Here is a 24,833-nt window from a genome sequence, read left to right as displayed (position 1 = left end):
CTTCTTGTGCTGTATTTAAGAAGCACAAACCTACCTGCTGGGAAACTGAAACCATCTGTTGAATGTTGGCAACAGCAGCCTGTTGTTGAACCACTTGTGGAAGTTTTGCAACCTGCAGTGACATGAAAGAAAGAAAGAAAAAATTTCTAATAGCAGCAAAACATCAAGCCTGTCAAAACTGCTACCAAGGGAAAACCTTCCCAAAGGCCCGTTGGTGAAAGTTGGAGCTTGGCATTCTCAGTGATACTGAACTTTTGTAAAACCTTTTAGACCAGTGTATTGAAGAACTCAGCTAAGAGAGGAAGAGGGAAATTTTTCTTTTCAGTTTTAACTGCAATGTAGTTGTTTCCTCCTAAGTATTTCTAAAATTGAAGGAGGCAGAGGAAATTCTGATGGGCTACGCCACCTTAAATATACTTTTGAAAGAGGAAGGCTGCCAATTCCTAACCCCCCCTTCTTTTTCCTTGGTTAGACTGATCCAGTTATGCATAAAAGAGGGTAACTCAACTGTCACCTACTCTTGGCTGCCAGAAGTTAGGCTGGGAGGCAGCACCAAAAACCAGGAAGAACTCTGGAAGAATTTTGCCTAGTAAGGACAGTATGAAATCCCCTGCTCAATAAAAAACAGTGACACAACCTATTTATTTCCAAGAGGAAAGGCAAACTGATAGCTTACACAGTTCCTCTGATCTGCTACAAGGCCACATATTCAGCACAAATATATTTTGTTATAAAGTCAATTTAAACAAACGTGTGCCTAGAATTCATATGACTGAGTGCTAAAATGCTACATCACCTGTCATCTTTACAATTCTTCAGTCATCGTAGAGTTTAAGGGTGTAAAACCGTGTTACCTGTACCTGAATCTGGGCCTGTACTTGTTGGGTTCCACCTGGTTTCTGGGTTTGGGAAATTGGAGTTGTTAAGAACTGAGTTTTAATGGCAGGCTGTGTAGTGTAAGTTACTTTTTGTTGCTGTGAAGTCTGCTGTTGGGCTTGGACTGTAACCTGTTGAGCATTTATCTGCACAAGAGAAAAAAAGGCATCAATGACTACGAAACGTACGTGTATTTTAAGGAGTAGGTATGTAAGCTAAAAAGATGAATCACATTTAATCATTGAAACCAAATCCTCCCAGATGAATAGCAAAATGAGCAGTATGTGAAAGCTTTCATGCATTATGAAATATTCTGAATCATTTAAAGTATTTGCTGCCATGGTTCTCTCTTACATACACACACCATATGATAATGCACCTCCAAAAAAACCCCATATTGGTGGCTGATTGGCAGCAAAGCCCATGACAACATGTCATTTCAGAAAAAAAAAAAGTATATTTTGCATAAATTATATATGAAACAGTGAAAATCTGGGAATTTTCCATATTTGGTTAGGGTAGAAGTGACTAAAAGAGAATCTTAACCTTTGTCACTTCAAAAAGAAAACAGTTTGGGGCATGAGAAATCACACCACAGCCTTTTTGAAAAAACTATGAAGCACCTGAGAAGGCACATGAGAAATGGTTCTCTCTAGATATTAAGACTCACCCCTAGAAATACTGCCTGACTCTCTAGGAGTGTCCTCATAACTCAGGGCTCAATCATTACAAGCACAGAAACATTACAGAGCTCAACAGAAGACCAAGCAACAAGTACCTTCTGCTGCACAGTGGCCTGCCCCTGTGCAACCTGAGGCTGGATAGCTTTCTGCTGCTGTGCTGCCTGATGATGCTTGAGTTTCAGAAGCTGCTGGACATGCAGTGGCTGTGCAACTACTGTCTGGCCTCCTGAGAATTAGAAAAATAATTAGAACTATAAAAGCTTTCATTTGATTGCTTTGTCTCACAGCTTGCAAACACAGATTGTGCTTTTTATAGACTTATACATATTAATACCTTTGAGCACCAATAACCCAGTGATCTTAATGGGAATAAGACACATGATTTTCACAGTGGAGAAAAAAACACTGTTATCTAAGAACATGAATAAGCTAACTTTGTGTTCTAAGTTAGTCTTCCTAGAGGAAAAACTCTGTTCACAGTACAGGAGAGGGTTTTGAAATACAAGTTCTTCTATTTCCATTTTGCATTTAAAAAGAATTATGAAATTACTATGACTTTACTTTAAAAACTATTTCTGCTTGCCTACTCTCAAGCACAGATTTTAAAGAACAAAAACCAGTGACATGTAGATAAAGAATCATGCTAACCTCTAGACTGAATGGAATAAGCTGTCTTACCTCATTTTAGAAACAACTGGAATGCAACCTCTATCACTTCAGTTTTTAAGAAATGTGAGTGTCTCAGTGAAGACATTATTTACATCCTACCTTTAAAAAAGTGGAATTTACATTTTTATTATGTTTTAGCAAGTCCTTTGACATACCTGCTGCTTTCTGTGGCTGCCCAATGGCAACACTAATGCCTGCAACAGTAACAGGGAGTGTAGTGACTCCTGCAGATGAGACTACAGCAGCTGGAACAGACACCACTGGAGGTTTTGCCAGAGCAACCTGTGCTGCTTGTGGAGTTTGGGCCTGGATCTGTCCTTGTGCTTGAAGCTGGGAAGCAGGAACACGAGTCTAAGCAGTAAGGAATGAAGATTATTGTACTGGCACAAAAATACTTGCTGCATATAACAGGTCATTATAAAGTGATAGCTGTAAATATTTCTACATAGAATTGCTCCCTTACAGTAAGACACTCCAGAGATGGTGTCAGTGGGTAAGTGCGATTTAAAGCTATTTATGTCACAGCTGTATCTTTTGTGCTGCCTAAGTAATGCAAAGGGCACTAGTGTGCTTGAATGACCAATATCCAGTTCATTTAAACCAGTAAAGAGAAGAAGGTGTTTAAGACTTTTTGCAAAGTCAAAGCCAACTTACAAGACGAGCAACTTGCAGGTTTGTCACCGTGGTGCCCGTGAGAACAGCGCCAGGACGAGGTGCTGTGACAGCTGTGAGTTGCTGGGTTTGCTGCTGCTGCTGCACTTGTACTTGTGTTGTTTGCTGCTGGGCCCCTTGCTGTGTCTGCTGTGCTGCCTGCTGCTGGGGGAGCTGCAGTTTCTGCTTCTGCAATTTGATCAGCTGTTCCTGGAAAAATCAAACACTTCTGTTATTTCAAATCTTTTACAGGAGTAAGGAAAAAATTGAGATGAATCTGGAGCTTTAAAGAAGAATCATTCTAGCTGGACTTCAGTTAAGATGAAAGAGTTAGGAATGCAACTCCCTTACATAGCGTGTTGCCAGTGAGTAAGTACTAGTGAGTGTGTTACACCCTGACCTACTGGAAGTGTCACCATTTGAAATGGCTGGCACACTCACTGCCTTCAGGAAATGTTAGCAGGATCAAGTTCAACAGCAAGCTGCACTTCACTCTAGCCCAAGAAACAGGATACAACACACACAGGTAATGATGGTTACAGTAACAATGAGAGTAACATGTCAAATAACTTCAGAAGCATTTCCTCACCTGTGACAATTTCCCCACAGTTTTTATTTGAGCTGGAGACTGAGCCTGTGCTTGAGCCTGAATCTGTGGGACCTGCACCTGAGCAGCCTGCTGCTGCTGTTGCTGCCTCAGAAGCTGGAAGTGAGCAGGGGTAATTGTTTTGCCAGACAGCTGGACTGTTGGTGTAGCTGTGAATAAAGAAAAACCGCAAGAAAGATTTTCAACATTCAAATTTAATTAATTGATTTCACCTAAAAAGCCAAGCTGCTAGATACATGTTTTTCTGCTCCAGCACAGTTTGTGAACTAACTACAAGTAGCAACAAATTAGCATAAACATTATGTAAAAGCAGAGTAAATAATAAAATACATGCTTTCTTTCTTCACAGTGTTTTTTTTCTGAGATGGCCAATTCTAATATTTTATTTATAGATTAATAATAATAATAGTGTTGTTTAATTGTGCTGCCAACAAATCCAGACTTCCAATACTGTGGGGCTGTGGTGGTCAAGCAACCCACAGAAATTCTGGGGCCCTTCGTGTGCCCTCGGAAAAAATCCCAGAACACACAATGATTACCTGGTGTAACTTGAGTCACCAAGGATCTCGTCTGAGTCTGCACGGGCGTTAAGTTTGTAGTTACTACTGCTGATGCTGTCACTGATGTCACTGCACGAACTCCCTGGGTCGATGCGATGGTCACCAGCTCGGTGGAGGCGGCAGGCGCTGCCGCAGGTCGCTGCTGGGTGTGCACCACTTGGGCGGTTGCAGTGCCTCCTGAAGTCTGAAAACGAGCAAAGGCCTTGTTTGTTCTCACACTTTCCATACCTCATCATAAAAGCACTGCAAAAGCAAAGAAGGTCCAAACCTTTCTAACAAATCTATCTGTTCAGATGTCCCACAATCAGCACACATCTTTTTCAAACAGCTGATCACCAAACCCTATAGACACTATAGAAATTTGATCCTACTACCTTCCAATTTTTTGCTTTATCTTCCATAGTCTTAAACCATTAAAATAATAATAAAGATCACAATTAACAAAGAACAAAACAGTTACAGGCTGGAGATGATGTTGGCATCATGCATTTTTGAGGACAGCACTAATCTACTAACTTTTTTCAAAAGCAGTATCTATTGGGCACTTTTGTCACTTTGTTCTGAAAACCGTTCAAAGTGTGTTCTGATATTTTGTTAAGGGAGAGGAGTTTGATACAGAACCATATGATGCACATGAAATTTGAAAGAAGCAGAGTTTTCTGGTAACAAGGAAAGCTAAGGAAGAAAACAGGACAGGCTGATAAAACATGCAACCAAGAGCAGTCCAGGGACACAACTAGTGATGCCATCTACTCACAGTCAACGCTCCAGGTATAACCGGTGAAGCCAGACGTTTATTGATGGGCTGAAAGGTGGCAGCAGGGACTCCAGCAACGGTGTTCACTATGACATTCCCACTCACTGTAGCTGAAAGCAAGCCAGGATTAAATGTGAGATTCCAAAAACGAAAAGCCTAATCTCCTGTCACCTCCAATGCCTGATGATAAAGTCTCCTTACCAGTCTGTATACTTGTCCCCGTAACTGCTGTTTTGATTGTGCCCGCCTATTTAGAAGACAATTGAGGTAACAGTTCAGCAAAACAATACAAGAAAATTGAAGATGGCTCTTACTCTACTATGCTGTTGAACACAATCCTGTATCCCAGCAGTGACAAAATCAGAAAATGCAATAAAATGCACAGATACTTCTGTACTTTTTCATTCATTTTACAAATCAACAACAACTGATGTATAGATGAGGATTCTGCCACACTGACAAGCAACTGGAGACCAGTCAAATGTTCAGTAACTACTGCTCATTTGACATCCTTGTTAGCAGAAGGGAGCAACACACACTACCCTGACACACCACAGACAACCACTCACACATGAACATCACTGAGCAGCAGATACACAGAAATACTTGTGGGTCAGAAACCAATCTCTGTCTCTTTCTGGGAAAGTTGTAGTATTCTTGCCCTTCAACAAGCAAATTAAAATCACCATTGCCTGCACACATTAGTATGCAGGATTGCCTCTAAAAACAAAAGCATCAGTCAGACCTGTCATTAGAAACATTAAAACAGACTCTAGATTCAAGGAAGCCATAAAAACTTTGCACATATTTCCAATAAAACAATCATGGTAGGTCCTGTAGGATGCAATATTCCACTTGCCTTGCAAAGGTTGATAAAGCTTTGAATTTTAAGCTACTTTAACAGAGTAGCTCTTACAGCTACATTCTCTTTATTGTCCAAGTTCCCTGTATAAACACTGTTCACTGACTGAGCAAATTTATTTGCTCAGGCTTCAATTAAATTAAAGTCAAACTGAAAAAGGCAAAACAATCTTTGCAAAGGACACGGTGTTTTCCCATCTCAGAATGCCAAGACCTGTTGCTATAATTGTACAAACACTCTCTTAATGAATGAGCAAAAAAGATACCCAGGAAAAAACAAACAAACAGAAAGAAATCGCTTTTCTCTCACTATACTGACCTAAAATTCTCACTTTCCAGAGAAAACAAACCACTCAAATATGGTACACACAGCAGAACTGAAGTTACTACATCAGAGGCACCAAGCCCTCCCTTTCTTACCAATACTGCAGTGTTGGCCACAGTAGTTACTGCAGTCTGCACTACTGCCTGGGGCTGCTGAACTACCTGTGCCTGAGCCTGGGGCTGAGGCTGGGCTTGTGCTTGCTGTACAGCTGGTTGCTGAGCTTGCTGCTGGCCAGCTTGCTGCTGCTGGGGCTGCGGACCTGTCTGCTGCTGTGCCCTCTGCTGTTCAGCCAAAGCCTAGGAAATCAAAGTGTGAGCTTCATAGTCTTCAAAACAGCACACATAACAATCAGGATGTATTTTAAAAAAAAACAAACAAAAAACCAAAAAACAAAACACCACAATAAACAAAACCCTTTTCATTCTAAGCATGGATTATATGTGTATGTGCAGAGACAGCACAGAAGTCTGTCTTCACTGTGGCTCTCTAACTTTAAGTTACATGTCCTAACTGCTTTCAAGCTACAGTCTATATTCATGGTTATGTGGCTTAAGAGCATAGCACAATAAGCAATTTATCATCAACGAGCAAGGGAAAGTATCTCTTTCTGAATAAGAAAGGAAGCCACAGAATGTTCAAGAATGAAACAAGATTTTTACATATTTTTTTAGTATCTTTTTCCAAAAAGATGCTTTAAACGAGCGTAAGTCTGATACAGAGGCCCAACAAAAGGTCCTACCTTGGACCTTGGAAATCTAAACATGAACAATTTGCAGCTGCTACTGCAGTGTCAAACTTCTCCCAGGAGGCAGCTTTTCTCAGACAGCCCTAGTTGCCTAATTTTTTAATTAACTGCAGCCACATGCACAGCCTGAGATGGAGACCATACCTTTTTCTCCTTTGCAATACGTTCTGCTCGGAGGGATGCAACTTGAATTGGAGGGAGTGGCTTATCATAGTTGATTCCACTAGAAGCAATTATAAAACAAAGCACACAATTGATGAACACAAATAACTGAAAGCTAACAAAGGGAAAAAAAAGCACTTTTATGCAATTATTAACTACTTGAAGACAGAGTGCCCACCTTTCTGCAAGCACTGATGCATGCTTTGGATTCTTCTGGAAAGGATTCATGCCAAGTCTGAAATTGAGCAAAACTGTATTACTGGAGACAGAAAAAACTTTAAAACAGTATTTCATTTCAGGTATTTTAGCAATTTCATGAATATTCATGAAGTTTTCATTATTTTCCCACCAGTACTGATGCCTGCATACAGACAGATATTTTAAGAAAATAACATATTAAATATTAAATTAATACATAAAACATTACTGCAGGAATATATACAGAAAAAATTGCACTACTAAATAGCACAGACATAAAAATGTTCACAATTCAGGCAACTGGAATGTGTGGTTTACAAAGCTGATTAAAAAAAAAAACCAACAATAACTGAGTACTCTTCATCACACTAAATTAATGCAGTGAGTAAAGCTAATCCAAACACATGAAAATATCAAGGTGTTCCAGTAACACCAGGATGCAAGGAAAGATCAAGAACAGAGAAACCAAACAGCAGTTTCAGAGTGTAAAATAACTCAGTTGTGAGAGCAACTCAGAACAGTTTTTGGAGATCGTTGGTGACAGGGAGATGAAACGATCCCAGTTAAACTTACAGAGGTTTGATGGGTGGACTTCTTTTCCCTGCAATCATTTTCATCATCTCAAAATGATTAGTATAAAGTTGAGTGTGGGTGGCACCCTCATCTTGAGCATAGATTTGATTGGTACGAAGCGGGCGACTGTTTTTAGTCTAAAAAAAAGAAAACAAACCAACTTTCAATTTCAAACACCCACCAGGCATTCTTTCTATGTACAAACACATGGTGCACTTGTAGATTATTTAAAAACATACTCCAACATATCTATCACAGACTGGTTTCTGCCTCGTGTCACTGATAACTTACTGTTACACAAAACACTATGGGAAATATATAAAGAAAAAGCAAAATAAGGAGCAGTTCTCACGGTCACACTGGCATCAGCACTTGGGGACATACAAAATAGCAAACTCTAATTTGAAAAAGAATCTTTGCTTTAACTTAATTTTGCAAGTTTAATTCAGTACCCAAAGCAAGAGCCCATTAGTTTAGAGTTATGCATAGCGCACACGTAAGAGAACAAAACCATCACTGCACTGCTCTCCCAACAAAGCTATGTTAACGTCAACACACCATGCCATCTAACATTTGGCTTCTCCTAAGCAGAAACTGCCAGAGAGGGACAAACCTGCTTCTTAGTCAGAGAATGGGACTAGAGTCAGAAGTTCTAGATTCTCTACCCAGTTCTGTCACTAAATTGCTGTATGGTTTGGAAGAAGTTGTTTATAATAAGGAAATTTGTTTTTGTTTCTGTAGTGCACTATCATCCTCATTCACTAAAAGGTGCTTCAAGCATTAATTCACTATGTATTTGGAATCCACTTAGACCCTAGCATGAAGTACATTCTTACAGATCTTAAGTACCATCATAACAATCAGGATGAGTTACATGGTGGTTGCTAGGTGGAAAAATACCCACTACAGTTTAAGTGAAATCACAAACTTCTTGCATGATTTAAAATTTATCTACAAAATCCAAAAGCTGAAGTCTGGTGTCAATCCACTGTATCAATAAAGAAAGGAAAAATAAATTTGGAATTTTAATTGATGTTTCAGAACTCAAGTAACACTCAACATGGATCTCATATGAATTATCTGCCCACCTCCATTGCTGCTAAATACCACAGTGTCTAGATTTGATTTTGAAAGAATACCAATGCACACCTTATAAATACTTTTTGTCTTCTTTTTAGGATTAGCTTCGTACATTAGCTGTAAAATAAGAAGGAAAGTTAGATGATCTTGTGGAAGATTTTGTTCAGGTGCTTTTTCTTTTCAAAGAAATCACATAAAATAAGTGGAAATCCTGATGAGGATAATTTTATAATCTTTTAAAAGTTATTTATTTACACTGTTGAAACATTTAACAAAAAGACAAGTGTTTACTGAGATAAGGAAAAAAAAAAAACTCTACAAACTTAAGGTATGAAAAAGACGCAACATTCCATGTAAACTCACCTTTCCTTCTTCCCTTGGGATAATGACATTCTCGTATCTGTTCCGGCACTGTTTTGGTGAGCGATAGACTCTGCTGCAGGAGTTAACAACATCACTAACCAGGTCCCAATTGGGAGTGTGTGCTGGTGACACAACAGCAAGATTTAAAGGAAGTTCCAGCAGCTGCTTCACTGCCTGCAAGAGACAAAGGTACAAAAGGCTTAGATGACAAATCATTCCCATCTTCCAAACCTATCCTCATGGTGTCCACACACCATTACTCAGTGACACAGCTTAGGGCTCAGGCTATGGGCTCAGGCTACACCCACAGAGAAAAAAATAAGCACAAAATGTAATTATGCAGACTAATGAGCAAGAGAACATGTGGAGACTGGTGTAAGAGGAACAGAGAGCTGCCATTCAACATTGCTCTCTTCTCAAAGGTGGGGAGAACCTTAAGCTGCATTATCCAATGTCCAGCCAGTACAACTAATCTGGAACGTAACAGTAAGTGGTTTCTACCTCAAAAATACGACTTAATAATGCATTCTGTAGTTCAACCTTTAATTCATCCTTAGAGCAACACAAATGATAGGCAATCTGTTCTAAGCTATGGCAGCAAAATGTCAAACCAACCATTAAGGATTAGAAATAACCTTGAAGAGATAAAGGGCAGAAAGAGCCATTTCTGAAACTAGAAGCAAAAATACAATAAATAGTAACAGCAGAAAGTGCAGGTATCGTCTGACCTGCAGAAGTGCCCAGTCTTCACTGATCAACCACTCTGGATTATCCTGCCCAGCCTCAGCAGCTGGTTTGACAAGAGTGGGCAAAGGCTTTGCAAACTGTGTTTGTTGTTTCAACAAGATGTTTTTCTTTTGCTCTTTGCCCTCTCGGCGCATTTTCAACATCCCTGGAGTTGCTCGATCAAAAAGTGAACGAGGTGGGATAACTGTCTCTCCATGACGTTGCTTCTTCTTCCTACCTGCAGCTAAGATAAACAAAAACAACTTTCTTGGTAGGTATTTACTACCCTCCTTTGATTTCTCTGCTCCTTAGAGACACAAAATGCTCCAACAAGTGTAAAAGAGTATTACTCACTGATCCTTAAGAAGGTACTGTCAGGAACTAAACACAACCTGGTGTAAAGTTACTGTCCTAACTCAACAGCAGAATGTCTGTTTTTTAAAACTGTCCTTTTAAAAACACTTAAGATAACCAAATAGAAAGGCCTACTGTAAGAAATGGGGCTTCCAGCAGTTCTACTGCTTCAAGAACACAGTGAGACAAACCTGCACATTTTATCTTTAATGGACCAGACATATAGGAGGTATGAAAAATCTCCTGAATTTTTTCAAAACCTTCTGAGAACAGTTTTAAAAAAAGACTTACCAGATGGATCAGTTTTGTGTCGTTTACGCTCCTTCCGGACATAAACGGGAGGCAACTTTGCTTCTGGAATAGGGGTAGTATCATACATCAGGCACATAACAGAATCAATGTAGATGTCATTGTCATCCTGAGGTGGAGTGGGAGGAGTCCAAAGCTGCACAGAACAAAATTTGTAGTTACTGTAATATAAACTCTCCACTGATTTTTGTGTTTAAAAAAAAATAAGAAAAAGCCTACTGAGGTGTTATTTTACTTACTGGCATTATTTCAGTTTGTCCATCTGGGCCTTCATAGACATATTCCTGCACCACAAAAAGAGAATACAATTAAAATGATCCAACTGAACCATGAAGGAAAAGATATTCTCAGAATAACTGTTAAGAAATACACTCTGAAGAAAACCAAGACTAAAGAGGAATTACTTTGTTGTATGCATCCTCCCGAGTGTAGGTTAGAAGTTCCTCTTCATCCTCCCAAAGCATTTTTTGCTCTTTTTCCTTTAACTCCTTCATATGCTGGACTTCCCAAGCTTTCTTTGCAGTTTTCAATTCCATCTAGATCAAAGACAGACTCCTTATTTACGCAGTAACAGACACTGGATTAAAAGTTATCAGTTTCTATTTTTATGGACAAACTCTTTGAACTTTGCCATTTTCAGGCACAGAAATCTTATAACAATTTCTTAACAGGTACTTTCACAATCTTTTAAGGAGATTTTGTAGTATCTGTTGAGGGTTCTTGAAATAAAGCAAACTCAGAATTTCAGTTAAACAACCAAGAGAACCAGACAAATAAGACTCACTGAAATGAATGAATTTTTCCCCCTCCCACCAATGGAGTACAACAAATACTAGGTGAGCTGTGCTGAAGAATGCCATTCCAGTTTATCAAAAATAAGTTAAGAACTGACATCTGCCTAAACCAAGAGAACCCTAAAATAAAAATCTCTGTGTAAGGCACTCTGATGTTTATACAGTACAGCAAGATAAGATCACAGAGGTTCCTACAATACATTCCACATCACTGGAGAAACTTCCAGTTCGCATTGAAAATATAACGCTGCTTGTACACACTGTGACACAACCTGGAAAAGAAATATTTGTTAGTTTACCTCATTCAACCGTGGCTCATTCTCATCAATGGAAACGTGGAAGAGCTCCAAGTAATTCAAAGCATACTTCTCAATTGGAGTCAGCTGAGAGAATATATAGAGGGGAAAAACTGAGCATTGATGACAATAAATGTTAACCAAAGGAGGGTGAATCAAAGCTCTCCTTAAAAGTGATCTCCCCCTCTGATGGCTTAACATCTTAAGTTAGTAGATTTCCCATCCACTTAATGGGAGTACCAATCCCACAGATAATGAAGTTGCTTTAAGGCCAGACTGCAAAGTGCTTGAAGTATTTGAGCTAAACATTACTTTTTAACCAAATATTCATGGAGAGTCACGGTACCTGATCCACAACAGCAACTAACTCCTGCAGCTGTGAGGGCTCTTCGTTGTATTTTGTCTCGCAGAGCTCTGAGATTAAAGGTTCAATGCTTGACTCAGGTCCTATTTCTTGTAGACAGTCATTTGAGTCCTCATCCTCTTGTTCAATACTGTTGAGAGCCTTCCAGGAAAACATATTTAAAAAACAATGAGAACTTCAAAAATATGGTAAGAAATCCCAGAAGAAGTTCAGCAAAAGCCAACACAAATTTCTGCAACAAGTATCCGTTGAGGCAAGAGAAACAGTCCCCAGAAAGTAAACAACTCAACTGTGGGCTTTTGGAAGTTTTGGTACAAGGAAAATGACAACACAGAACTACAAAAAAAAAGAGGTTGATAAAATTTATCCAAATAAATTTTAAAAAGCTAAGGCAGCTGTTTAAAACTAACATCTCACAGCTGTATTTTTAATGTGTGTTATCATTTTAATGTATGTTAATAATTACCTCTATGAATGGTCTTGCAACTTTAGGAGAAATATTTTCTGCAGGAGATGGCTCTTGAGAAAGTACTACAAATTCTTCTGCTTTCACTCTAAATCCAGAATCCTCCATAGGAGAATGAACCTCAAATAATTCCTGAATTGTTTGCTTGGTAAGAAGGGGGGAAAAAAAAAAAAAGGTAAGTACATTCAGCTTTCAGGACCATTCTGGCTTTTTATGTAACTTTAAATTAGCTCAGGTTCATGGGGTCTTCTAAACTACAGACTACAGAAAAATAGATGTCTAATAATTCTGGAAATTTGTCCATTTTGTCTTCTGGAACTTTCTCCTGTAGGACTAGAGAGTATAATAAAGTGTTAACAGTTCATTTATACAAAAGTCAGAAGTACACATAGTCTCATCCTGCACCACCATATTGGGAGTGGCAGAAGGGATGGACTTCATCAGTGTAGTCACTGTCTTCTGCATTTTGAAAGCAGCAATTGAGACCCTATCTTTCTAAATACTCAAACTTTATATTTCCCACTTTTAAAGTTGTTGAAACCTTCATCCTTACAAGCTCTGTGGAGTTTTGCAGCAGGGTGCAAGGAACTGTAACATACGAAGGAACACAGGGGATGCCTGTGCATCACTATGCAAGTAGCTGAACAGAAGCAGACAGTGTTTGAAAGAATGTGGCCCTAAGTTCAAGCAATCATGAAATCTAATATGTCTTCCTATCAATTCTAACACAGATTTCTACTAAACAGTTATTAAACACTCCAACACAGATGCTTGAATTCATTAAACATTGCAACAGTTGTTTGAACGTATTTTGAATATTAACTTACCTGTGTTAAAAAGGCCATTGAATAGTCATTTCCCTGAGCAGCTACCTCTCTGATCAAGTCCTTTGTGCCATTTTTCAAAAGCTTTTCTTCTACAGAATTACCACTGACAAGCCTAAAAAAATAAAAAAGAAAAAGAAAATAATAGAAATTTGACAAGTCATTTCCGAAACAGCTTTCAGAACCTAAAAGAGAAATAGCCCTCAGAGAAGAACACTGAACTTTTACAATGTGGTGGTTTCTGGGGTTTTTGTCAGTTCTGGTAAAGGACCAGAACAAAGCACACACTAGTTCCTCCACTTTAAAGCTTTCTTTTAACAATTAATGTAGCTAAAAAATAAAAATTAAAAATCAAAAACCACCTCACCTAAAAAATTCCATGTAAACTAACAGATAAAAACCATACATGCACAATTCATTAATTACATTTGGTGTCAAAAAAGACAGTATTTTCAAATGACAACCTGGTATATTTTTATTAAAGTGGGATGAGATTTCCAGCACTTTATTTCAGATCACACAGAGCAGCACTGAATTAACCTGACATTAAAGCATGTTAAAGAGCAGTCATTGATCTGTAACCATCACCTGTATATGTGGATATCTTTACATCTCCCAATTCTGTCACACCATTCCTGAGCTTTTGCATCCATCACTGGGTTTAGATCATTGTCATAGAACACAACAGTGTCTGCCTCAACAAGATTGACTCCAGTGGAACGACTGTGAGAGGAAAGGATGGCACAGAAAATGCGCTTGTCTCTGTTGAAGATTTTCATCAGCTCCTACATACATGGAATAAAAGCAAGGAGTAAATCAATCATGCAACAACAACAAATTCACTATATCCTGATAAAAAACAGGCAAAAACAAGTGTTGAAAAACGAGTAAGAAACAAGGCAGGTTTCCTTCCCCTGCTGTACTGTACAAAAGCCCTAGCAGCACATATTGCTGTAGTGTTGAAGATTTTCATCAGCTCCTACATACATAGAATAAAAGTAAATCAACCATGCAACAACAACAAAAAAATACCAAACCAAATTCACTATATTCTGATAAAAAACAGGCAAAAACAAGTGCTGAAAAACGAGTAAGAAAAAAGGCAAATTTCCTTCCCCTGCTGTACTTACAAAAGCCCTAGCAGCACATATTGCTGTACCTGAGGACAGCTGTTGGGGCAAACTTACCTGTCGTTGCTCATGGTTAGCATATTCATCAATCCTCACAAACGTGAGGAAATGGAAATTCAGGAACAATTCCAGTATATCCAACATCAGAATCATCTGGGACAAAATCAGCACACGGCGTCCTTCAGCTTTCAGCTTTTGGAGCAAGACAGCAAGAGCTTCTAATTTTCCTGTATTTCAAACAAGAAAACCAATAATGGTTTTATGTAGGTATCCCATACTTGTGAAACAGAAAATTACTGAAATATCCTCACCAAATGTCCTTCTTTACCTGAGTCATACTGCACCAGCCGGAGGTCAGGGAACTGCAGCAAGTGAGGAGTTGTGATCCTTTGTAACTGATGCAAGTGTGGAGCTGCCTTCTGCTTAAGACTGTGCTTAAGGAGTTTCAGTCTGTGACTGTATGAAGGGGGGGGATTTGCTACATACAGACATGGGGGAGCAGCAACTGCAGCTGGCAATATGAAGAGAGCCCTGTGAAAAGCATCAAAACATGGCAATGGCACTTAAAAAAAGTTACACACAAAATTATCATCTGCAGCAATGATTTTCAGACTGTCAACAATGCAATTTTACACTGTTTCCTATCCACTCTGTTGCAGTGACTTAGAACGTGCTGCACACCTCCAAAGTGTTACTATTCTCTGTCTAACTTTATGGCTTTGTTCCATTTTGTCTGCTTTGATGACAGCTTCTATTAAGGTGTTCACACTATGACCACCGTACTCAGTCACAGGAGCTCAACCACAAACATCATACTGAACTCTCTAAGAGCAATTCAAGAAAAGTTTCACTTCTAATTGGATTTCATGTGTCTAGAAAACTGCAGCTATTGCTCTGCACACTATCTACTGTCAGCTTTAGCTAAACAAGCATTTGCCTACAACTCCATGTCTTAACTCTTGTTGTCTGGCTCCAAGAGGTACCTACTCAGAAATAAATCTAAAGCATAAGATAATGTAAGCTGAAGTATGGTCAGCTCAATTTGGGCTTGAAATTAGGAATGAGGGACTGAAAACTCTTACTATAGAGATCCTAAAAGAAAAGGAACTAACTGTTGTTTTGATGTTCATACTGCATACCATTTACTGCTATATAGATCAGTTTAAATCAAACAAGCTCATGAACAGAAACAAGGTTTTAAATTTTGTTGAAAGAAGTGTTTAAGAAATAACTAAACATGGTAAAAGCTTAAAAGGCAGAGTCCCCCATTACCTGTTAACAACATCCCTTAGAGATTCTTGTTGCTGAACCAAAGTCAGAATAATTTCTCGCAGTGGGTTACTTGGGCCTCCAGAGGCACTTGAAGAAAGGCAACAGTTCACAAAGCCAGCCCACCTCCAGCTGTTGTCTTCACTGGAAGGCAGCTGAGAGGGCTTCCTTTCACCAGCCAAAGAACAAACACTCAGCAAGTCTCTGCCATACATGGGGGCCCGTGAACAACGGCGCTCATTGCCCGAAAATATTCTGTCCAGACGCTCCTTCAGGAGACGGTTCTTTTCTTCATATGTTTCCTTGCCCAAGAAAAGTTGAAAAAACAAGACATTTGTTGCTCATCCCAGTCACTTAGGAATTTGAGTTTCTTTAGAATAAAGCTTCCAGGATCAGAGCACTGTGTTTTATACCACTAACACCCTAGATACAATTTCTTAGACCAATCACAAAAGGTGGAAATTGCAGATAAAATTACAAGACTACAGCTACATGCAATTTATAGTAGAGTCAATTCTATCTTAGTTGAGCCTTGTCTTGTGTTTTTTTTAAAGTATATTTTCATAATTTTGGAAATAAACCAAAATTAATTGTTTGTATTTGAGACTTTTCAATGAACACATTAATATTGATAATGTGCAGACTCTTGCACAGTTTAACATATACTTGATCTTTTTCTATGCTGTAAAAGTTGCTTGAGTATCTTTTCTAAAACTTAAGATTAGAAATTTACAACAATTGGCCCAACTGCCTTTGTGTTCAAAACACACAGAAAATCTTATGATTCCTTTATTCATGCATTACTACTTATGGTGACACATTGCAGTTTTAAGAACCTGTCTTGCTATCACAGCACAAGAAAGCTGTAAGCTGCTTGCATACACCAGAATTTATTTTAAACTATGGATTATAGACGAAAATGCATCATATCTATCAACCTCAAACACTGAGAAAAGTTGGGGCTTTTTTACCTACTCTGCAATTGTCAAAGTTCCTAATTAATTGCAGCTTTGTAAATTATAGTTTCCAATTACTATGTGGACTTAGTATCAATCCTGAGAAGTTGTCTTTCCGTCAGAAATAAAAATTAAGTACCTGCGATTGTCCGTGTGCAGGTGCTGGCTTTAATGCTGCTCCCATGTCACCAGATGACAAACTAGTAACTGCAGCTCTACCTGGAACACAAACTGAGGATAAACCCTGTGTTTATATATTTATTCTTCTGCAGATTGGTTTCATTTATCACGTTCAATAAGTAGACACATCATAGCTGTAACGCATCTTAATTGCAGACAAAGCTCTTTTTTATGAGAGTAGCAAGAGGTGTGAGTTTTTGTAGAAATCCTACACCAGTTTCTGTTCTGAACTATGGCTGTATTAGGAGCACCTGTAATGTAATGTAATCGGAGCTGGAGGGTGAAATATTTGAGCCACAGATCTTCCAAACTAGAAAAGAAATTCTTTACCTCCCAACAACTGGGAGGTTGTTGAAGCTTCCTCTCCCTTCCATGATGAGACGTTTAATCTTCAGAATGTCAAAACATGAATTTCAAGTGCACATTAATACATCAAATGGAGCAGTAAACAGTCTGTTTTGAGGGAAAGGTTTATATATCCAGAGAAAATGACAACAGATGGCCATTTCCAGGGAATGAACTAACACTGCATTTATCATCATTTAATAATCTGCAGTTTTATTGTAAGTGCATCCTAGACAGCAATTTCTCTGTTGTTTTTGGATCAACATCTTGATTGTTTTCAGTCAAGGAACTGATCACATTTGTAGCAAGGCACCAAACACCTAAGCAGTATTTGCAGAGGGACTGGGAAAACAGTCCCTTGATTAGATGGAGAAGCAAGTAAAAATAGATTAAAGCAAAAAAATGTGGAATATTTGAGAGGATTGATGGACATTCTCTGTTAGTATAAAAAAAATAATCAACCTGGTCTTCCTTTGGAAAAGGACTTTTAAATTCACTTCTTCCCACAAAAATCTTACATATGACACAACTGGTAAAGGAATTTTGTATATTTAACACAGTTTCAAGCTCTCAAACATTTATATTAGAATATTATCTAAACTCCAGTACACACCACACACAAATCAGAAGGATCCACTTCTGAACTCAACTGACAGAATTATGATTTATAACCATTTGGAGTAACATATCTATGTGAATTTAGTAATGGAATATTCAGACAGTGACATTTCCTCTGCTGAAAGAAAACTGACCTTGCTGTGTGACTGCTGTGGAAGCTGGGACACCTGCTTGGTGCTGGTTTCCTAAAGCGTTCAGAGCGTTCTGAACATTTCCTGCTTGGGAAACTGTCTGCATGACAACTGGACCCTGAGGTCTCAAATACTGCTGACCAGGTGCTGAAACAATCTGAAGAACACTTCCTGCAATGAAGGATTGTTAAAAAATTAGGCTGGGTAGAGTGGAAAAGAATAATTAGTGTTTTCTAGCAACAGACAGCACTGTTACAAACTGCTTATTACTGTTTCAAACTATGTTATGTTTTCCCAGACAAGTTCATTATCCAAATCTGATTTAAAGTTCCATACAATCTAATAGGAGGAAAACACTTTTGCCTTCATTGTTAGAGGAGATGCACAAAGTTGGCACACTGTTCTCAAGGTGGTATTTTATATGGAATTTGGAAGAAATCAAATAAACCAAAAAAGGTTCACTTAGCCTTCAGTTATTTTGTTGGCCACAGTGAATCTAGGTTCTCCTGAATTTGGCAATACACATAACATCAGCGAGATAAATTTAAGGGCAAAATATGTTGTAGCATTCTGGTCAGGGTAATAATTGGGTCAAAATTTAGAGGGATGCCAATCTTTAAGTATTATATACACCATTTCAGAACAAACCAAGAATGTCCTCAGTTTTGTCTGTCTCTACTCATCAGAGTTCATCTGACATAATGGCCCACCTTACTTTAGCAGTATTACATATATGTGAAAACAAATTCAATAGTAAAATCTTGAAATACAATACAGAAAAAGAATGTAACTGTGTCTTTCATTTGATAGGCATTTATTTCTTAGAACAGAGCTAACTTGTTACCCCTGACTCGCACAGAAAACAAGCAGAGCAGAAGAGCGCAAGCAGTGGGGATGGAAAAAACTCCTTAACCAGGAATGTGCTGCCTGTATCAAAAAATGAGCATCCTAAACAATGGAAAACTCCCTGTTTTCACGTAAGTACCTTGTAACTGCAAGGGTTGCCCTGCAGTGAGCTGGCGAAGTTGACTATGTGACAAAGTGAACTTGTTCCCTTGGAACTGCAGAGTTACAGGAGTCTCTGGCTGAGCGATCCTGCCTTGTGCTCCTGCTATAGAAGCCAGTTGGGCTATTTTTACTACCTCACCACCTGTTAAGGAGGGAAACAGGCATTAAAAAAAAACAACACAAAGTGGGAGGTAGGCTGTTCAATATTGACACTTCTAAGTTTTGGTTAGTAAACTGGTGCTGAAGCGCCTTCCATGCATAATTATACTTAGTGCATCAAAAGTGTCATATAAAAGTTAAGCAGGTATTGCTTTCTCTATTTGTTGGACAAACTGGAAAAAAGCTGATTGTTTAAAGGGTAAGAACATCAACATCTTAGAAGTTATCACTTTCATTAGCAAAACAGTTAAGAGCTACCTGAAAACTCATGTGACACTTTGTAATAGACGAGTATAGACATTAAAGTGATTTCCACTGCCTTTTCAAGAGCACAAAGGTTTAATGAGGAGACAAAAATATTCACACGTGTGGCACTGTTAAGTACACCTTTGGAATGGCCTGAAATTTGCTGATGAAACGTGATTTAGATTAAGCAATCTGCACTTAGACAAACCAAAAAGCTTTAAAGTGGTAAGGATCAAGCTTTTTGCGATTTAAATGCAGAAAGATGAGAGGCATTTAAGCATTAAGTTTTATGATATTGAGAAAATACTGGCGTGAAAATTTAGCTTTTGTAAAGGCAGTGCATTACCCCAGAGATAAAATTAATACATCAGTGCCCAGTACTCTACAGACATGCTAATAGGCAGTGCACATACAACCTTAAAGCAAAGCCTCCTCGCTTTTCTCTGCCTAACAGCTGCAACGTTGCTCTCTGTGAGAGAGGCCTTTAGCAGAGGGATTAGTGTTTAATACGAAAGGAATAATTAGGACAGAGCTAAAACATTTGGTCTGAAGGAAGTCTCGCCAGCAGAAGAAACATGCAGAAACAGGAGATTAAGTTGACACCACTAATGTATGTCCACAGCAATTCTATTGTTTCTTATCCAATTTTCGATTCTCCTTGGTCATAAGCAACGTACTGAGCAAGGCTAATCAGAAGAGTGAAAAAAAAACAACGATTCTGTACACATTTTAGGGTGCCTAGTAACTTAACCTCGTTGTAGTACAAAGGTGGGAGAAACCTGGAAAGGGGAGGCCACTTACTAGGCAACCGTGCCTGGGCCTGAGAGGTCAGTACCAGCCTCTGAGGCAGCACACTCTGTTGGATGGTGTGCGAGGGGCCCTGCGGCGGCGCCTGGCCCGGCTGAGAGGCCGGCACCGAGGTCTGGCCCCGGGGTTTCACAGGGTTGGCTGTGCTAGTTGCTGTGGTGAAGGTCGCTGCAGGCTGGTGTCTTGGAGCACTGGTGGAAGCCTGAGTTGTCTGAAACTGTGCTGCTGCAGCTGCAATCAATAAGGGTTGTTTGTGCAAGCTGTTAGAGGTTTTAACTCCGTTCTTTTAAACAACCTGCATTAAAAAGAAACCTTCCAACAGGATATTAAAATGGCTACAGGAACAGCTTGTCCTTACAGACTGGGATTTCTATCCACACCTTTTACTCCATCCTCTTTTTACAACATTACAAAATTGGAAAGCATCGTTTAAAGGTTAAATAAATACACAAAAGCACTGTAAATACCCATACTTGACAAGACATTACATGTGATCAGGGTTTAAATACCAACTGTTCCATATTTACTCCATATGCTAACAGGTTACACAAAGCTTAGTTTTGCATTATACTGGCAGATCAGTACTGAAGGAACTAGTGGGGAAATTTACTGGCAATTAGTCTGTTGGTATTTTTAAGCCATTAGTATTCCAGATCTTTAAGCTAGAGGGAAAAGGAGTTCTACTAACAGACTACCTTGTGCTGTCTAAGCAGAGGTTCAAGGTAACCCAGCTAGTGCTAATTCTCTTACCTTGATTTGAAGACACGGTAGCTATGGGGGATCTTCCTCGTACTTGTCCCTGCTGAGTTACAGTCGCTGTGGTCACTGTACGCTGTACTTGAGTGCTTGGGAAAACTACAGTCCTGCCCTCAGGTTTCTGACCATACTGAACAGGTTGAAACAACCTGAGAAGAATAAGGGAAGTCAAGGTCTAGATGAAGATCACAGATTGGCCTTTAAAAACAAACCCTATCATTCAAGGAAAGCACAAACGGATCACATCAGAATCTGATCTCCTCCTTGCAGCTGGCCAAAGCTGTCAAGGCTCAACACTTCAGCAAACTTCACACGTGAACATTCTATACAGTCATTTTTGCTAAGTCTGAGAAAGAAAAAAACTTTCACTGCCATGCATCTGATTTAATGCAGGATGCAGCTTCAACATTCCAGCCCTGTATCTGGAAAAAGAACAGGGCTCCTGTGTCATTTCCAGAGAGACATCAACATGCTGACAGGTCATCAGGCAGCTCCTTTCCATTAGAAAAAACAGTTCCACATTACTCTGAGATCACTACTTTACTAGCAGAGAAATACTCTTTAAAATTTGCTGCTATAGAACTCAGTATACTTCTTGTAACACTGCAAACACAGCTAACACTGTAGGCCCAGCTTCATCTTGGAAAATTATTTTCATGCTAATTTTGCAAAACAACACTCCCTTGCCATTAAAAAGGATTGCTGCTGGTGAAGTAAAAACTATGGGAAATTCATTTAAAATCTTCAAATGGAACTGTATGCCTCAGAAACTATTATAATTATTATAACAGAATGTCTATTCTCAAGGGTAAACATGAAAGCAACAGAATAACAAAATGCAAAGTCAAATATGAGCTTTTTTGTGAATCACATTACCAGAGATGCAGACAGAACCCTGTAAACGCAGCAACAGAACTCATTTTCTTCCTCTAATTCTAGCTTAGAAAGAGGGCAGTTGTACACACCTGCTTGGTTTGAGCTTCACTGGGTTGGGCCTGGCTGGTGGTGGAGGGGAGCTGTAGATTTCTTCAATCAGCTTTCTAGTAACCTTCTGTTTTGGCAACACTTGTGCTTCATAATGAGTCATTTTGTTTTCCATCCCAATGAGATCAAAAAGAGACAGGTCTGATTCCTAGGGACATTATAAATAAGGTTTATTTTATGTGACAACCCGAACAGTTAGGTCCTCTCTATGTTCTATGCTGAATTCACTTCCTGTATTTTACTTTTTAACTTAAGATGAAAGATGTTTTAAGTTTAAAAAGTAAACTGTTCATTGCTAGCCAAAACTGTCTAGAAATAAAGCTTAAGCTGATAGTCCCACTTTAGGCACCAGCATCAGTAGAAAAATAACTGAAATCATTAGCCAGTTATGGAAATGAAAGCAAATAATACTTAACAACATACCATATTCATATACTATAATTTCCAAATCAGTAGGACTCCGGGAAGGTATTTGTTAACTAGTGAACCCAAATGCCAATCCATAAAGGCACACATGTAACTTCAGAGTACAAAAATATGAAGGACAGAAACAAAACCAACCAAAATAAGATCCTCTCAATTATTTAATTTTAGTATCTCAAAGAAGGGGATCATTTCTTTAATGGTAACACAAATAATGGTACTTCAAATGGACTGAGAGAAGTGTTCTAATTTAGTCATTGAGTCAGAATGTTTACTCTTATGTGAAAAAGAGGCAGTCTTGCTCCTTCAGCTACTGAAAGCAGAAAGAAAATCACAGAATGCCATAAATAAGCATTATGCTATCCAGACTGTTTCCAGTATCAGAAAAATCCTGCAGAATGAGTAGGATGAAAGTAAAGCTGATTTCTCTTTAATAAAGTAGTTCAGGAAAAATTAATGACTACAAACCACTTCAAAAACTTAAACTACTGCTAGAAAAAAAGAGATACAGAAGTACATGCTTGGTAGGCAGAGCTACAGAAGAGTGAATTCAGGCAGACTTATGATGTATAAGAAACCAATTATTAAGTACTGAAATTATACAAGGGCACTAAAAGAGAAAGAAACAGTTTACTTTTCTACTCACTTTCCAAATATCCCTCTCTAGGGCACTCAGTACCAGAGATGCAGTTCTGTATTCCAGTGTTTCTGATACATAAGAGGTACTTGAAAGCCGGGGGTTTATCAGATCAGGGTGATTACAAATCCGTTGCAGCTGCATCAGGACATGCAGGACACTGATGAAGTGTCCACTTTTGAGGGCTTCTTGGGTTCTGCCAAACGATTTATACAGAAATACATTAATTCAATGTAGCTTCTATGGAGATGTCCTTAAATCAGCAAGGTGAAAATGTGTAAAGCAGTATGTTATCCAAAAGCCTTAAAACAAGCCCAGATTTTATCTAAAGCATTTTAAACAGCTCTGTGCCAAATGTAAATTTTGAAACATGAAACTCAGGGACCAGTGCTATCTTACAGTCAAAGACAACCTAACCAGCTCCCTATCCTCTACATGCTTTGTTTCTGTCCCTGCACCTATCAACAACCACTTGGTATCACAGCACAGATAAATGGGTGGCTGGGAGAAGAAACACCTTGGGTTATAAGAAATTAAGAACCACTCATTAGAGACAAATCTTTCAATAGCAGCAAAGCTGATCATTACAGCTTGATTTTTAGGGTCCACAGGTAAAAACACATGTTCTTCATTAAGCTCACAGCACTACCTGCCTGTAATTTGAGTTTACAATATAATCACATTCCATTCACAAGTCATAATGGAAAATTTCTGAATAAACCTCAAACACTTCCAACTGTGACAGTCATTTATCATTATCTTAAGCACCAAAAAAGAGAGCCTTTTTGATTTACTGTTTCAGCTCCTTACCCTGGTTGCAAAATGACATCTTCATACATAGCTTTTTGTCGATTGGAAAGACGACACTTCAGCACATGTTCATACTTCTTTGTTAGCTGCTTTTCAACATCTCTCTTCGATCTTCGCAAAATAAACGGCTGAATCATCTGAAATATTTCATAATTGAGGGTATAAAATTTAAAAAAGTCTCCATTCAAAGATGCATTTTTACAACAGCAAGCTAAACCAATTCATTCCTAACACACCTGATGTGACAAACCTCATATGCTATGTGTAACCATATCACTGTGCACACAGCTGTACAGGCATTAACTTGTCCTTTAATTCTATGCTTCAAAATCTGAGCCTTCTATTATTTTTTTAAATAAATCTCCATACTATTCGGTAGCAGAAACCCCTACTTTCAGCATGGCCTTCTGTCTGAACTGAAAAAAGTATTAAGAAAGGCCAGAAATTTTGAGCTGAACCACATTTTTTCATTTCTTCCCTTTTTTTATTTTCCCCAACAACTTCACAACTGTAGTAGGGCAGACAAGAAAAAACAACATACTCTGTGCAACCTGATGACCAGTTTATGGCAATAATCCTGGTTCTCCTCATTAGCTGCTTTTACTGGAAAATCTAGATAAGGTCTGGAAATTCCCGGAATCAGAAAATGTACCATGGTCCACAACTCCATCAGTGTGTTATGCAAAGGAGTGTCTATCAGAAGCAAACGATGCTGGCTGTGAATAATAAAAGATTTTTCACCAATATAGCATTTAACTAGCATCATTATGAAAAGGACATCAACAATCAAACTCTTTACAGTAGCTTTAGGTTTGTCAGATAGATAGAAGCAAGTAGTGCTAATAAAATTAAATCTAGAATACATTATCTTTTTAATCTTTAATATAGCTCCAAACTAGCTTCCTCACTGCAGTTTATCAGAACACAGAAGGGAATCTGGGAGCACAGAGTATCAGCTAAGAATTAAGAGGGCTACAATAGTGGCAACAGAAGATCCTTACTGTTTCAACTAAAGGCACCTCTGAAGGTGCAGGTTGCACAGGAATTTGGCCAGAACAAAGAGCTTTTTTACCAGTTTTCTGTTAAGAAGAGAACTGAGTGATATGAAGAGTGAAAAACCTACTGTCAGCA

At 38.7% G+C, this 24,833-nt stretch overlaps 1 protein-coding gene across 1 annotated transcript in view; it reads right to left on the bottom strand.

Moving 5' to 3' along the window:
• EP400 (E1A binding protein p400) overlaps positions 1–24,833 on the bottom strand; it is a 45,255-nt gene that overhangs the window by 2,215 nt on the left and 18,207 nt on the right. The window contains exons 17-51 of the mRNA XM_009997641.1: positions 24,244–24,418; positions 23,703–23,839; positions 22,902–23,088; positions 21,814–21,980; positions 20,843–20,997; positions 20,087–20,323; positions 18,858–19,022; positions 17,876–18,043; positions 16,738–16,829; positions 15,646–15,944; positions 14,702–14,904; positions 14,431–14,600; positions 13,832–14,028; positions 13,247–13,358; positions 12,420–12,563; positions 11,936–12,094; positions 11,593–11,676; positions 10,904–11,035; positions 10,739–10,783; positions 10,482–10,635; positions 9,839–10,080; positions 9,111–9,284; positions 7,668–7,804; positions 7,075–7,131; positions 6,879–6,957; positions 6,085–6,285; positions 5,005–5,050; positions 4,804–4,913; positions 4,026–4,230; positions 3,469–3,635; positions 2,883–3,089; positions 2,384–2,579; positions 1,655–1,785; positions 855–1,022; positions 35–112 (exon numbers count right to left, since the gene is read on the bottom strand). Of these exons, the coding sequence (XP_009995943.1) occupies positions 35–112; positions 855–1,022; positions 1,655–1,785; positions 2,384–2,579; positions 2,883–3,089; positions 3,469–3,635; positions 4,026–4,230; positions 4,804–4,913; positions 5,005–5,050; positions 6,085–6,285; positions 6,879–6,957; positions 7,075–7,131; positions 7,668–7,804; positions 9,111–9,284; positions 9,839–10,080; positions 10,482–10,635; positions 10,739–10,783; positions 10,904–11,035; positions 11,593–11,676; positions 11,936–12,094; positions 12,420–12,563; positions 13,247–13,358; positions 13,832–14,028; positions 14,431–14,600; positions 14,702–14,904; positions 15,646–15,944; positions 16,738–16,829; positions 17,876–18,043; positions 18,858–19,022; positions 20,087–20,323; positions 20,843–20,997; positions 21,814–21,980; positions 22,902–23,088; positions 23,703–23,839; positions 24,244–24,418 (5,380 nt within the window). The remainder of the gene's footprint in view (positions 1–34; positions 113–854; positions 1,023–1,654; positions 1,786–2,383; positions 2,580–2,882; positions 3,090–3,468; positions 3,636–4,025; positions 4,231–4,803; positions 4,914–5,004; positions 5,051–6,084; positions 6,286–6,878; positions 6,958–7,074; positions 7,132–7,667; positions 7,805–9,110; positions 9,285–9,838; positions 10,081–10,481; positions 10,636–10,738; positions 10,784–10,903; positions 11,036–11,592; positions 11,677–11,935; positions 12,095–12,419; positions 12,564–13,246; positions 13,359–13,831; positions 14,029–14,430; positions 14,601–14,701; positions 14,905–15,645; positions 15,945–16,737; positions 16,830–17,875; positions 18,044–18,857; positions 19,023–20,086; positions 20,324–20,842; positions 20,998–21,813; positions 21,981–22,901; positions 23,089–23,702; positions 23,840–24,243; positions 24,419–24,833) is intronic.

This window comes from Chaetura pelagica, unplaced genomic scaffold (genome assembly GCF_000747805.2).
Source record: "Chaetura pelagica isolate M959 unplaced genomic scaffold, ChaPel_1.0 scaffold45, whole genome shotgun sequence".
Taxonomy (NCBI): domain Eukaryota; kingdom Metazoa; phylum Chordata; class Aves; order Apodiformes; family Apodidae; genus Chaetura; species Chaetura pelagica.
The sequence above is the reverse complement of the archived record's forward strand: the minus strand, read 5'-3'. Positions and strand labels throughout refer to the sequence as shown.